General features: G+C 66.8%; 2 protein-coding genes and 1 long non-coding RNA gene across 3 annotated transcripts; 1 reads left to right on the top strand and 2 right to left on the bottom strand.

The window, feature by feature from the left end:
• Window positions 1-1,092: 1,092 nt before the first annotated feature.
• On the bottom strand, window positions 1,093-3,637 carry NTN3 (netrin 3). The gene is made up of 6 exons (XM_061153932.1): window positions 2,710-3,637; window positions 2,450-2,638; window positions 2,209-2,358; window positions 1,991-2,041; window positions 1,781-1,855; window positions 1,093-1,442 (listed from the first exon to the last, which is right to left on the bottom strand). Exons 1-6 carry the CDS (start codon window positions 3,635-3,637, stop codon window positions 1,093-1,095), a joined length of 1,743 nt encoding a protein of 580 aa, XP_061009915.1.
• A 2,488-nt stretch (window positions 3,638-6,125) lies between these two features.
• On the top strand, window positions 6,126-8,461 carry LOC133063352 (uncharacterized). The gene is made up of 3 exons (XR_009694385.1): window positions 6,126-6,247; window positions 7,274-7,453; window positions 7,872-8,461. It is a non-coding gene; the product is annotated as an uncharacterized LOC133063352 (long non-coding RNA).
• Window positions 8,462-8,482: 21 nt separating this feature from the next.
• On the bottom strand, window positions 8,483-12,874 carry TEDC2 (tubulin epsilon and delta complex 2). Its single transcript, XM_061152609.1, has 10 exons — window positions 12,744-12,874; window positions 12,571-12,669; window positions 12,278-12,348; window positions 11,778-12,180; window positions 11,245-11,298; window positions 10,596-10,692; window positions 10,333-10,432; window positions 10,133-10,234; window positions 9,296-9,483; window positions 8,483-9,042 (listed from the first exon to the last, which is right to left on the bottom strand). The coding sequence occupies exons 1-10, from the start codon at window positions 12,767-12,769 to the stop codon at window positions 8,881-8,883; spliced, it is 1,302 nt and encodes a 433-aa protein (XP_061008592.1). The 5' UTR covers window positions 12,770-12,874; the 3' UTR covers window positions 8,483-8,880.
• Window positions 12,875-14,025: the final 1,151 nt, after the last annotated feature.

Raw genomic sequence — 14,025 nt, 5'->3', positions numbered from 1 at the left:
TGCGCGCTGACGCCCCGGGGCCGAGCGGCCGGAGCATGCGCCGGCTCCGCGCCCGGCCCCGGCGCGAGGCGAGGGGGCGCGCGCGCGGCGGCGGTCCGCCGCGCCCAGGCGCCGGCAAGGCGGGGGACATCGGGAGTCCGGGGCAGGGGTGGTGCCCGCCGGGGTAGCGGTCGCGCCGGGCCGGCCTGCGAACGCGCGCCCGTTTGTGGGCACGACGTCCAGGCTGCCGGGTGCGGGGGGGCGGGGGGGAGCCTCCGGGTGAGCCCTGAGGGGAGGAGCCGGGAGACCCGGGTCGAGAGAGACAGCCGGACGGGGACAAGAGACACGGACACAACGGGCCAGAAAAGGCCGAACAGAGTCACCGCGGACAGGGACGCGGACGCCCCGCCGGCAAGAGTGACGGGAGCCCGGGGCTGCCGCCGCCGCCGCCGCCGCCGCCTCAGCCGCTGGGGGAGGAGTCATGGCGCCCCCCGCAGGTCCTGACGAGGACGGGCAACCAGCGTCGCCCAGCGCGTCTCTGGCGGCCGCACCGCCTCTCGGGGCGTCGGGGCGCTCTCCGGGAAATCAGAGTCCGCGGAGGTGGCGTCTCGGCGGTCCTTGGGGTGCTCTCAGAGCTCTATGGGTCCTGGCATCAGAAGGGGGTGCATAACTTTGGGGGGGGCGGTGTCAGTGCCTCAGGAACGCGGGAACGCTGAGGAACCACGACCCGCGGGGCTGGGGGTGTGTGTCACCGAGGCTCCTGAGGTGTTCGCAGGGGGTTCACAGCACTCTGGGGCATCGTGGTGCTCCCCTGGAGGAGGTAGATAGCTCGAAGGTGGGGGGCCATGGGGTCCTTTGGATGACAACTGCCCAAGGAGGGCTCGAAACCGCTTTTCAGGGCTACCACACCCCTCCGTGTTGGGGCGTGGGTGTCGCTGCGTCGCTCACCCCTCCTGGACAGGCGCTCGGGGCACCGGGGGAGGCGCGGGCGGGGGCCCAGAGGGGCGGCGCGCGCGACGCGATCAAAGACTTCTCGTCAGGCGGATGCACTGGACGAAGGTGAGCCTTGATGAGTGAGGAGCGCCCCGCCCGGCCCCCGCCCGGCCCGCGGGCTCAGGCAGCCCCACAGCGCCCCCGCCGCTCGCGCCGCTGCAGCCTCCGAAGGCGTCTCGTCCACGCATCCCGCCAGGGCAACACGAGGCTCCCGCGGGCGGCGCTGAGCCCCGGCCCCCGGCCCCCGGGGCCCCCGACCGCGGCCCCCGGCCCGCCCCCCAGCAGCAGGTAGCGGCGGCCCGGCAGTAGGCGGGGGCAGCCGCAGGCGGCGTCCCGCGCCGGCACCCACAGCGCGCTGCTCCCGCGCCGGGCGCGCTCCTCGCCGCTCCGGAACACGGCGAGCACGGCCACCGGGAAGCGCGTCCAGGAGCCACGCGCCTCGCCGCGCGCGCCCACCGCCACCTGCACCGCTGCGGGGAAGGCGAGAGGGGCGGGGTCAGGCGGGGCGGGGCCTGGAGGGGGCCGGAGCCGAGGCGCACAGAGCGCCAGCCAGGGTGCGGGTAGGGGTGCGTGCGGGTTGGGGGCGCGGAGGCGGGACACAAAGCGGACACGCTGCAGCGGGAGCACCGAGAGGCCCCGGGGGCTGGCAGGGCGGGGCCAGCGATCGCGGAGGAGCTGAGGGACCGGGGGAATGGCCTTAGGGTCCAGCGAGAGTCAGGACCTCCAGAGGGAGAGTAGGGAGGTCAAGGTGAGGAGGGGCGGGGGTCGGACAGGAAGCCTGAGGGTGGGAGGCCAGAGGGCGGCCTACCGTAGTCTTTCCTGCAGAACTTCTTCAGGCTGATGCGGTAGCTGCCACGGGCGGGTTTGCAGTGCAAGTCGCAGTCTGGGAGGAGGGCGCAAGAGGAGGTTGGCACAGATCCCCATCTCCTTCCCTCCTCCTCCCACTCTCTCCTTGGGCCCTTCGGGAAGCCACCACCCCTTCCCCCCAAGGACATGCCCCTCTGGGACCTCTGCTCACCCTGGGGCTCCACAGGACTGCTCTCCTCAGCGGGTCCAGGGACAGGCGTCTCTGTGGGGAGGACAGGATAATGGACTGCATTTGAGGGGGGCCAGGGGGATCTGCAGGGCTCAGGGGACAGTTGAGGGGAGCCGGGGATCTGTGGGGCCCAGGTAGGCAGCAGCTCGGAGCTGGGGTGACCTCTGCCGAGGTGGTCCAAGCAGGGCACCGTCACTCACTAACGCAGGGTGCCACCGGAGAGCGGCTCTGCTGGAAGCCAGGGGCACAGCGGTTACAGGTGAGGCCAGTGACGCCATCCTTGCAGGGACACTGGCCGGTGGTCTGGTTGCAGGTTTTGCCAGCAGCACCAACAGGGTGACAGTCACAGGCTGAGGACAGAAGTGGGATGGTCAGAAGCCCATCTGGGGTTGGGGAAACCCTGGGAAGGTGAGGCGTGTAGGTGGCTGGTTGAAGGCTCACCCCTACAGGCACGGCGGTCACTCAGGGCACGGCCAGGGTCTCGGTAGAAGCCCTCCCGGCAGTAGTGGCAGTGCCGGCCGGCAGTATTGTGCCGGCAGTTGAGGCAGACACCGCCACTGCGGCGGCCAGACAGTCGGTACAGCTCCATGTTGAAGCGGCAGCGGCGAGCATGGCCATTGCAGGAGCAGGCTGCAGGGAAGGGTGGGTCAGGGATAGGCCGGCCGGGTTTCAGATCCCCAGGCCACCCTCCAAGGCCTCACCAAGGCAGGCGTGGGCTTCCCGGGTGGTGGCCCGCTGCCACGGCCTGTCGCAGTAGAAGGGCTTGCAGCGGCTGCAGTCCGGGCCCTCGGTGCCGTGCCGGCAGTCGCAGGTCAGGTGGCCCTGGGGGTCCAGCAGGCACCTGGACGCGTGCCCATTGCACTTGCAGCGCCCGCCCACCTGGAGCTCAGTGGCTGAGTAAGAGTAAGGGGCCGTGGCCGCGGAGCCCCTGGTGTCTCCCAGCACGGCAGGCCTTGTGAGCACTACTTGAATGTCCGTGGCGGTCACCCAGTCTTGGAGCACCGGGCTGCTGTCCAGATCCAGGCCTGGCGGGCTGCCATCCTGCACGCTGAAGGCCAGCAGGCCACCACCATCGGGCTGGGCCTGGGGCGCAGGGAAGCACAGGGCTTCGGGCCCTGGGCCAGCTGGGCCATCGGCAGGGGCAGGCAGGCGGCCGAAGTCCAGGCCACAGTGGGAGGAGAAGAAGCCAAGTGGGGTCCAGCTGCGGCCGTGGTCCTGCGACTTGAGCAGGGCCAGGGAGGTGGGGGGTGCCGAGCAGAAGCGCAGGCTCACGAACACCAGCTCAAAAGCCTTGCCAAGGGGCACTGTGAGGGTCACGTTGTGGGGCACCTGCGTCAGCGAGTCCGAGCGCCAGCACACTGGGCTGGCGGTGCCGCCTGCAGAGGTCAGGAGGGCGGCGGGGTGTGCCCGCCGCGGGTCCGAAGCGTCGCAGGCCCGCGTGGCCGGCCGCCCGCACGTGCTGGAGGCCAGCACCTCGCGGCCCAAGGCCGCGTTCACCAGGCCCGGCACGCAGCCGCGGGGCGCGCCCCCGTCGTCATGGCAGGGGTCGGCGGGCGCCGGCGGCCCCGGGCTCAACGCGGCTGAGAGCGTGCCCGCGGTCAGCAGCAGCCCCCAGGGCCAGCCCGGCATGGCCGGAGCCGCCGGGGGTCAGCCGGCCGGCCGGGGCCCCACGTCGCTGCCCTCGGGAGAGAGAGAGCCCGGTTCGAGGCTCTGCCCGCTGGCCCGGGGTGCCGAGCCACCAGAGCCCCCGGGCGGCCCCAATCGGGGCCCAGAGGTGGGCGCCGCTGCGGGCACGCTCCGGACCGAGCGGAGCAGCGGGGACGCCCACGAGTCCTCCCGCGGGGCCTGGAGCGTTGACAGGCGTCGCCCCCGCCCTCGGCGCCTCCTCCTGCAGAGGCCCCACCCGCCGCCCGCCGCTCCCACTCACCCACCGAGGGCCGGGTCGAGCAGGTCTCCCGGCCTCCCGGGACGGGCCGCGGGCGGGCGGGGCCTGGGGCGCCCGGGCCGCCGCCTCCTCCCGGCTGCAGCGAGGGCGGGCGAGCTGTGCCAAGAGGGGGTGGGGGGCGCAGCGGGCTCCAGCCTGGGCCCAGCCGGGGGCGGGGCTGCTCGGCCGGGAAGGAGGGAGGGGAGAGGAGGGGGCCGCGTCGGCAGAGCCGGAATCAGAAGCAGATTCAGACGCTGGCCGGGCCAGCGGGGGAGGGGGCTGGGAGGCCCTGAAGCCGGGGGAGGGGCCGCGGAGCCAGGAATGTGCTGGCGGGAGGGGGCTGGAGCGGGTGGCCCCGCCACGCAGCCCGTGGGGGACCACCCAGCCGGCCCCCGGCCCGCAGCCAGGCTCTGACTGCTCCTGGGGTTGTGCCACGTGCTGGGCGGGGGTCCGGCGCCTCCTCCCTCGGGCCCCTGGGGCACGCGGGGCCCTGGAGCTGAAGACTGGGTCCTGGATGCTCGCCTGGGTCCCTACAGGGCACACTCGGGGCAAAGGGAGCCAGGCTGGGCTGGTGGTTGTGGGGTGTCCCCGAAGTAGCAGTCTGCTCCAGCAGAAAGAATTCAGGATTGGGGCCAGGTCTGATTTCGAATCCACACTGCTCCAGTTTCTAGTTGTGTGGTTTCCAGTCCTCAACCTGCCCAAGCCTCAATTTCCTCATCAGCCAGATGCCTATTATTTCCCCTTTGCTGTTGGGATTTCCTGAGCCTCATAGGAGCTCAACAGACCTGAGTCAGGGCAAAACGACCCAGGAAGGGGCAGCCCCCCGCGGAGCGGGCAGGAACACTGGAATATGTCCACCGGGGAGCATATCTGAGGCCTGAAGTTCCACATGGGAGGCTGACCCCAGGCCAGGCCAGCTGTCAGTGGCGATAGCTCGGGGTGTGTCTGTGAGGTGGGGCTGCCACCCTCAGCTGGGCCAGAGACACTGCAAGGACAGAAGAGGATGGACAGAAGCAGAATCCTGTGTTACAGATACTGAAGGACGCACCTTGGAGAAGGAGCAACAGGAAGACAGGGCGCTGGGCCACCTGCGGTGAATGACACTCTCTGGTGGGGCCCTTTACCAGGCCTGAGCGGCTCAAATGTGGGGGTGGGGAGCGATGACACTGGCACTGGGGTCTGTTCCTCAACTTCCCAATAAAGAACATGCCCCTTACAACAGCCAGGCACGAATGAGAGAGCTGGCAGGGCGCACGGTTCTGCTCTGGGATGGGTCGGGTGCAGAAGGAGCACCTTCCCAACCATTCTCTTCAAGGTTCTTCTGATCATCACCCCAAACCCATCTGGGATGGGGGGCCCTGGTGGGAGTTGGGGTTGTGTGGGATTGTGTGGGGATTGGGGTTGTGTGGGGATTGATCCTGCGGGGACTGTTACAAGCACAGAGCTAGCCACAGTTGGGAGAAAGCCCTAGGCCCAAGACAGTGCTTCCCGGGGGCCTGAGACAGGCCTCCAGGGAAAGCCTGGCTGTCTGAACTTCAGGACACCTGCCTGGAAGGAGGAAAGTGGGGAGCAGCTACCCTCGCCCAGCCCTGCAGGCTTCGTGTGCTACACAGCCTCCCGGTGAGGTGGGGGTAGGGTCTAGGGTCGGCAGAACAGCTGGTGGCCTCTGGTTTGGCTGGAGACCCCCAGGGCTCAGCCTGAAGAATGTTTATGGGGTCAGCAGGAAGGGCCTCCAGCCAGAGGGTCACTGCGCCATTAGCCCCCCAGGGAGGGGGCTGTGGGGCTGGCTCTTCCCGGGAGGTATTCATTCTCTCCTGGCCCTGGGGCGGCCCTGGCAGATGGCGTGAGGGGAGCTAGGGAGGGCCTTCCCCACAGCCCTCCAGCCAGGATCAGCGCTCCTCGTGGACTCAGCCATCTGTCCGTCCCAAACTGGGGCCTCTCACGCTCTGCGCCTCTCTGCTGGCCCTGCCCCCAACCTGCCACCTTAGAAGAGGCCCAGCCTCTGCCCCCACCTGCAGCCCTCCCACCCCTGCCCTCACACAGAGGGGCAGCCCCTAGCTGTGAGCTTTGGGTACCCATCTGGGGTCCCGACAGGCCTCAAGGGGCTGGGGTTTTTCCCTTAAAAGGCCAACTGATCAAATATTCCCCACTTAGCTCACTGCCTACGGTCCCACCAGACGCTTGCAAGCCACCACTTGTTCACTTATAGCGCAAACATTTATTGAGCGCTTATTTTACCCCGAGGAGCTTCCACACCAGCGGGGAAGAAAGACAGCTAGGGGAGGGGAACAGAGCACACTGTGCCTCGCCCGGAGGTGGGTAGCCACGCCGATTCCCCGGCCGACGCCGCCTTGCGCCCCGCGGGCCGCGCCGACCGCGGCCAGGCCCGCTCTGCGCGCCAAGCGAGACGCTGAAAAGCAGCGCTGGGCGGAGGCGGGTGCGAGAGGAGCAGAGCCGAGTCGGGGGAGGGGAGGGAAGTGGCTCGAAGCCCCCACAGTTCGGGCCTCCTGAGGGGTCAGAACGGAACGCTTTGGGGACGGCGTCTGGCGAGGAGGCTTCCGCGACGTGCGCGGCACTGCGCCAGCCGGGCCCAGGCGAGGTCGGCAGGGAGGAGGCGCCGGCTGGCCATGATCTCGCAGGGAACGCGGCTTGGCGCGCGGGCTCAGGGCGCCCCCGGCTCTCGCCGCCCCCCGCGCCCGGCCCTCTGCCGCCGCCGCCGCCGCGCGCGCCAGCACAGGAAGGCTGCGGTCAGGAGCCCGAGGCCCGCGCCGAGCGCCGCCAGCGCCGAGCCCTGGGCCAGGTCCAGGCGGGGTCCGCGCAGCGAGAAGGTGATGGCCGTGGCGGCGGCGCCCGCCAGCAGAGCCACGGCGCCGAACGGCAGGACGCAGCGCGGCCAGGAGCCCCCCGCGCCGCCTGTGGCCAAGAGCAGCGCGCGGAGAGCCCCGGGGGGCTCGAGGGCCTCGGCCGCGGGCGGGGGCTCGGCCGCGCTCATGCCTGCGATGCGGAGGCTGCACTCCGGGTGAATGTGGGCGCTCCCTGCAGCCCCACTCGCGCCGCCACCTCGGAGCGGATTGGTCGGCGAGGCGGTGACGCCAGCAGGGGCCAGGAGGTCTTCGCTGCCGCCTCCAGGCGGGGGTGTGGAATGGGGTGGGCGGGCCCTGACCCAGAGCGGGTCTGCCATTCCGGCTCTGGGGGGCCTTGTGTTGGGACCCACCCAGACCGCTCCCCCCTTTATCTGCTGGAACCGCCCTGCCCGTGAAGGCTCAGGTGCCCACAGCGGCCCGCAGGGCTGGCCCTGGACAGGTGGGTCACTGCGTCAATAACCATCTGGGCTCCCCTAGAGACGGAGGGGTAGCACCCCCCTGCCAATGGGTAAGGTGCACAGTAAAGAAGTGAAGCAGTGGATGAGATAACTGCGGTGGAGACCACCTCCTATGGAAACGAGTCTGGAGCAGCTGGTACCCTGGTGGTGGTGGAGCTCGCCCTGGAGACAGGATTCCTCCAGATCCCAGCACCTGGGAGTAAGCTCTGGGGGTGGGTGTGCCCCAGGCCTCTCTCTCTTGCTCCCTCTCCTTGAGCTCCACTCCCCGGGGGCCCCTCAGTGCAGTGAGGGCCTCCGATTTTTCCCTTCCTACTTTGGTCTGTCACCCGGTCCCCAGCAGCCCCAAAGGCCTGGGATTCCATGTCCAAGGTTTCTGGCCTATTGAACAGTGGGGCCCTTTACAAATAGTCTCCTGCAGGGTGGGGCCACCCCGAGGCTGCTTCAGCATCACCCAGTTCATCTCCCACACCTGCAGTGCTTCAGCAGGTTCACAGGAAACCTGGCCTTCTCCAGGAGTTGTCAGCCACCTGAGGCAGAAGCGGTGTTCTATTCCCGCCCATCACTGTCCACAGAGAGGGCCACTGCCCAGCCCTGAGGCTTGTGCTTGGTTCACACAGGTGCTCACTAAAGCCTCACGGAAGGGACACCACCGCCTGGCAGCCCTCCTCAGGCCCCGGGGCCGTGAAGCCTGTAACACCATCCTACTCATCTTCACCCCAGTGGTGATAACCACCACCCAGACTGGCCCTGGGGACAACACACAGTCTTCAAGAATCATGCTGGAAGGTCCACGGCAGCGAACAAGTCCCGATGGAAACCCAGAGGCGGCGACATTGACCTCTACACTTTCCTGCCTTCCAGGAAATGGTGGTTCTTTCAGCAGGGAAGGGTGATGGGCCCATTCCCCGAAGGGGACTCATTCTGGGGGGCCCAGAGCAGCCATAGCAACAGCACAGGGGGCGGGGGTGGACATGGGTGTTGCCCGCGGGGACACTGGCTCTCTGCTCTTTGGGTAAGCCCAGGACTCAGCCAGGTGCTTGTGGGGAGAGGTTTCAGGTGTGCGAGGGCTAGAGCAAGCGGTGAGGCCCCGGGGCAGCCCACCTCGAGGGGCCCAGCCCCCTCCCTGCAGTACAAAATGGGTATGCCTGTTCTTGGTAAATATACTTGATATGTGCTTTAAGTAAGAAACATGAAGACAAAAGCAAACGTGCACCAAGCACCACCTTGGTACGATTTAAAAATACGTGTTTCTAAAGCAGTTTTGGTGTCACACAGTGGCTTGTGAGTGTATAGCAAGAGGAAGCATGTAGCTCAGAAAGTCTCCACAGCCTCTCTTCTCCCAAGCTGGTGGAAGGCCTAGCAAAGCCAAACCCTGACCAGCAGGTTCAGCAAATGTGAGGAAGGCTCTAAGTTCCCCAGGAAGAGCCGGGGGCAGTTCCCGCTGGCTGGAAACCTGGCTTCCCAAGGGGGCACAGGCTCCTCTGGCCCCCACTCACTGCACCAGTGAAAATTGCCCTTGATGCCCATTCGTTTAATTATTAGGAAGGGGGGGTCTTGCCAACAGTCGGGCTGGGGGCAAAGCCAGCCTGCCCTGTTGCGGGCTTGGGGGCTGGGGTGGGCCTGGCCTCAGGGAGGGCTCAGTCGGTCAGCAGGCTCATCTCGCAGGACGGTGAGGAAGCGCTGGCCCCCCTCACAGAGCAGGCAGTGCGCAGCCCGGCACAGGGCCAGCCAGGGGCGCCCCAGGGGCTCCTGCTCGCTTAGCAGGGGGAGCAGTTCAGCCATCAGGACCTGGGGGGTGATGAAGGCCAAGGGCTCAGGGGGGCCTGGCGCACTTGGGGGGACCCAATCTAGGGCAGGAGTCGAGGCACCACGCTCCAGTCCCCCCTCCGCCTCCCAAAGCTCCAGCACACTCACACGTGCCCTCCCCCCCTCCTTCCCTGGTGGATCTTGGGGGCTGAACCAAAAGGCTCAGCCTGGAGTCCTCCCCATGGCCCACACCTCCTGAACACGCGGTGACCCACGCCCCTGAGTCTGGAAGTACCTTTTCCAGATGGACCTGCTGGTCCAGCATGGCTACCCGAAGCCTGAGGGCCGCCAGGGTCTGCAGCTCCTCGGTGCTGGAGTAGAGAAGCAGCTGGGGGCTCCACATTGGGTCTGTGCCTCCTCCACAGGGTGAGGCGGCCCTGGGGGGCCCCTCAGGCCACGGCCCCCGTGGCTGTTCCACCACGGCTACAAGGACAGGGGACACTGCCCCATGAGCAGCAGCCAGGGCCCTCCTTCCCAGGCTCCAGCTAGGGGTGCAAAGTCCCCCCTTGCCTCCTGGGTGAAGCCCTGCTGTCCACAAACAACTCTCTTTTGCAACACCAAGCGTATGCCAGGATCTCTGATTCTTACAAGAAACTTTCCCACTAAGTGGATAAATGCGCAAGCTACTTAGACTGGTGGGGTCTGTGTGTGGGCAGCGGGGGCTGGAGCGGGGGTGCTGCACTGGCCAGCTCCACAGCACGGCTACTGAGCACTCAGGATCCCGTGGGGGATATGGGGAGGGCGTGCCTGCCTGCCTGCCTCCACTCCCCTGGGGGTGCTGTTCAAGTCCCCACACTGCCCTGTTCCTGGAGGACTTTGACCCCGACCAGGTTTCCCCAGTGGTTCAGAGGTAAAGAACCCTCCTGCAATGCAGGAGACACTGGAGACTTGGTTAAGATCCCTGGGTTGGGAAGACCCCTGGAGGAGGAAGTGCCAACCTACTCCAGTATTCCTGCCTGGAGAATCCCATGGACAGAGAAGCCTGGCAGGCTACAGTCAGTCCATGAGGTCCCAGCTTAGCAGGCACACACGCACACAGTTCAGCTCGTGTTGCAGGGCGGGCGGGCCTCACCTGAGCGCAGCTCCTGCAGCCCGTGCAGACACTGCTCCGCCAGGGCCTGCAGCCCTTCCAGGGTGAGCAGGCTGCGGTACTCCTGCATCCAGTCCTTGGGGTCTACACGAGAGCCGGGGGGGGGGGGGGCACAGGCCAGGTCCATGAGGGTCCTGAAGCCCTCCCTGTCCCACTAGAGACCCAACTCGGGGCCCACTAACCTGCCGTGAGCTCTTCCCTCATTCGAAGCCTCAGCAGTGAGCAGGCCTTCTGCAGGCGCCCCACCTCTGCCAAGCTGAGCCTGGAGCCGGGCTGGCCTGCCTGCACACGGGTCAGGGAAACTCCCCCATGGGTGGGCCCCTCCGCTCTCCCCCAGGGCTGGGTCCCAGGGTGGCTTTGGCCCTTCCTGGAGTGGCTCCTCCTCACATTCTAAACCAGGTTCAGAGCCAGAACCTCTGCAAGGACCCCACCCCTGCAAGGATACGGCTGTTTGCATTTTCTGGAGGAACTGGGTTTTGGCGGTGGCAGCAGCAACATCCACAGAATCCCCGGTCTGCATCGCGCTGAGCTGGGCCCACAGTCTGGACGCACACATGGGCAGCCCGCAAACCAGAGAGCAATGTGTGATGATGCCAGTCAGCGGGCTGGGGCCCTGGGAGGTAGGCGAGGCCCAGGGGAGGGGCCCAGGGAACTGAGGGGACACTGCCCATGGAAGAGGGACAGAGCTGACCCACTCGGGGAAATACCAGGAGAGAATTCTCAGGAAAAGGGGAGAGAAGCTGGCACTGACTGGGAACTAGAGCTCTGGGCGCTGGCTCCGTACCCGGCACAGCGGGTACACTTGAGCACCACCTGGCTTAACCCCTATGACACTTCCACAGCCTGGGGACTGGGGACACCTGGCGCCCTACTCAAGGTCTCACAGTGGAGAGGCTGAGCTGGGTCCGCGAGAGCAGTCCTAGGGCGGCGGACTCTCCTGATGTGAGAGTGTCACCGCCCAGGAAAGGAAGCAGAGGGCCCTGCGGGCCAAGCCTCCGCCTCCCTGCTCTCCCACCCCGCGCCCCCACCACCCCCACCGCCACTCCCCTGGCTCCCCCTCCCCTCCCGGGGCCCCGCACCCCCACCAGCCTCACCGGGCATTCCGGGAAGTCGCCTTCCTGAAGGCCTCTGGCAGCCGCAGTAGGGCCCTGTCGGGAAGCTGGTGCTCAGGGCAGCTCTGTCCCACTCTGGGGGCTGCAGGCCCCACTCCCCACTCAGAGCCCAGTGAGGGGTGAGGCTCTCCCGACCCTCAGACAGGGCTTCCAGAGTGACCACGGGAGCCAGCTCAGTTGGGGTCCACCTGGGAGAGAGGAGAGCAGAACCCAGGCCGTCTCCAGCGCATCTGGAGCCCCTGGGCTGGGTGGGTAAGTGCACGGGGCACAGAACAGCCAGGGAGGAGAGCAGGACAGGCCCCGGCACATCAAACACGGCACCGTCACCGCCAACAGTCCCACCTACCAGCTTCCAGGCTGGGGCCTCATGGGGTGACATTCCGGGACTTCCCGGGCCCACACCCACTCACTGCTGGGCCCTCCCTGTCATCCCAAACCTAGCCTCCTGCAGCTGCCCAGAATTTGATCAGGCAGAGACAGTAGTTCCTCCAGGGAATGTCTGTTGGGGAACTCACCCCTTATCCTTGAGTGTAAAGGCTTCTGGAACCTGAGGAGCAGCCTGGGGGATAATCTGCTGGTCTCTGAGGCCTGCTTCAGGCTTGTTGGCTCCGGCCCCCTTCCCCATATGGGCGCCATCTCCCACCAACAGAAGCCTGCGCCCAGGGAGATCCTTCGCGGGCACCCACGGGTGGCGGACACCCCCGGGGGGTTTTGTCTCTGGTGCACAGCTGCCAGCGCAGTGTGAGGTGCTGTGTGGGGCAGAGGCTCTGGTGGCAGGGGAAGTGGACCCAAACTTTAAGCTGTGGGCCTTGACTCCTTTTCCAGTCTTTGAGAGGCTTTTTCGCACTCGTACTGCCTTCTCCAGTGCCTGGGTCAGAAGCTCCAACTCCTTGAGGTCCTGAGGGCTGGGTGGGCATGCTGTGAAAGCCGAGAGTCAGGTAGAGGCCCCTGATCACTGCCAGCCAGAAGACAGGCCAGGGACGACACCTGCAGAAGGTGGGGGACTAAGGTTTACCTGAAGACGGGGCCTCTTCATTAATTTCTGGCCCTGGGGTTGGCTCCGGAGCCGGGGTCTCAGCTGGTTCCCTGCAAGGACACAGGGCAGCCGTGGCACGGCCAGGGCCCAGACCCCCATAATCGCCTGGCCTAGGAGCGGGCGCCCCGTTCTCAGGGCCTCGGGAAAAGCGGGGGGCACTGGCAGCCCGCAACTCGGAAGTGAGCGCTGAGCCCGGCCTCCCGACCCGGGGCTCCAAGCAGGGTTCTGACGGCCCGAGGGCTGCCTAGCCGGGTGGTCCCGGGGTCGCGTACCAGGCCCGCAGCAGCCGCCGGGAGACTCGCAGGCTCTGCTCCAGCTGCCGTTGTCGCTCGGCGCAGGAGTCCAGGGCGTCCCGCAGCTCGGCCACCAGCCTGGGAGGGAAGCACCGGAGGCTCAGCGCCCGGCCGAGCCCCCGCCCCCGCCCCTCCAGCGGCGCCGGACCCACCGGCGCGAGCACTCCGCGGGCAGCATACGAACGATATGGATCTTCGCGATCTGCCGCCGTCGGAAGATCCCGCCCCTTCCGGACTAGAAGACCGCCCCTTCCGGCCGGGCTGCCCAATCCCGAGCCCAGCTCTGGGCCCGCCTTCCCCGATGACGACCCCGCCTCTAGCCCCGCCCCTTGGCCGGCGGTCCGAGCAGTGACCGGCTCCGACCCCCGCCCGGGGGCAGCAGAGCTAGCTGGGGGACTTCGGAAGACGCGCAGTTCTGGTTTGGATAACGGGGTAGATGGAGGCTCCTGTGGTCCCTTAACGGTCGGCTTCGTCTTTGCATCGAGGGCGCTCTAAAGCAGGGCCCTGGGACCTTGCTGACCCCGGGGCACCTATCGCAGGGCCGGGAACGCGGACGGGCCCATAGGTATTTACTGCTGTGGCTGGAGGTACGGATGACGTGTGTGTCGGGAGCAGGGACAAGGCAGGAGGGAGTGTGCACTTGTTGACACGCTGACGAGGTGATGACATCCGGGAGTGGGTACCTCGGCAGAGGGGGTGGAGGCCCAAGAGCCAGAGATGGGCACGAGGACCAGTGGGGCTGGGCAGGCTGGTCCCCGGTGGGGCAGGGGTGCCCGGATGGGGCCAGGTGAGGGGGAGCTGGAGCTGAGTGGTGGAGGGACAGCAGAGCCTGGTGTCACAGGAGCCTGTCCCAGGAGGGAGTGTCCGTGGGAGACACGTGGGAGTGGGGGTGGTGGGGACAGATGCTGGCTGAGAGGAGTGATGCTGGCAGCAGGGCCCATTGTAATTGGATCTAACAAGAGAAAAGGATGAGTGCCAACCCCACAGGGGCCAAGAAATCTCAGGGGAGAGCAGGATGGAGGACAGACCTCGGAGGGGGTTTGTTTAAAGATAGAGGAGTGTCCCTTTCACTGTTGCTAATAGGAAGGTGCCACAGCAGAGAACAGATGCAAAGGAAAGAAGCTGAGGGTGCTGGGACAAAAGGGGGAAGGGTCGAGTGGGACCCAGGCAGCCCTGGGACTGCTGTTAGGGTGGGCACCTCCATCAGCAGCGACCTCTTTTCTTGCCCAGTATGGGGAGCCTGAAATGAGATTCTCAGTGAGAAAGGAGGGGAGGGGAGCAGACACAGGGAGACCCCACCCTCCAGTCAGGCAGTATTAGGTCCCTACCAGAGCACTCTCCTGCGGATGGAGGCTGGCCAGGAGAAGGCAGAGAACTTTTGGGTTTTGATAAGGGGCCAAGGGGACAAGGCAGTTCAGACATGCACATCACTCA

The sequence above is a fragment of the Dama dama genome, chromosome 10, assembly GCF_033118175.1.
Source record: "Dama dama isolate Ldn47 chromosome 10, ASM3311817v1, whole genome shotgun sequence".
In the NCBI taxonomy this organism is placed as follows: Eukaryota; Metazoa; Chordata; class Mammalia; order Artiodactyla; family Cervidae; genus Dama; species Dama dama.
This window is presented reverse-complemented; position numbering and strand designations above follow the sequence as displayed.

Excerpts from the sequence above, each read along its gene's own strand:
- NTN3 (XM_061153932.1), bottom strand. The coding sequence starts at position 3,637 with ATGCCGGGCTGGCCCTGGGGGCTGCTGCTGACCGCGGGCACGCTCTCA. Across the intron at positions 2,042-2,208 it reads TCCGGTGGCACCCTGCGTTA|AGACGCCTGTCCCTGGACCC; the intron begins GTGAGTGACGGT and ends TCCTCCCCACAG. Across the intron at positions 1,443-1,780 it reads GTTCTGCAGGAAAGACTACG|CGGTGCAGGTGGCGGTGGGC; the intron begins GTAGGCCGCCCT and ends CCTTCCCCGCAG.
- TEDC2 (XM_061152609.1), bottom strand. The coding sequence starts at position 12,769 with ATGCTGCCCGCGGAGTGCTCGCGCCG. Across the intron at positions 12,670-12,743 it reads CCCGCGGAGTGCTCGCGCCG|GCTGGTGGCCGAGCTGCGGG; the intron begins GTGGGTCCGGCG and ends CTTCCCTCCCAG. Across the intron at positions 11,299-11,777 it reads TTTACACTCAAGGATAAGGG|GGCCCTACTGCGGCTGCCAG; the intron begins GTGAGTTCCCCA and ends GCTTCCCGACAG.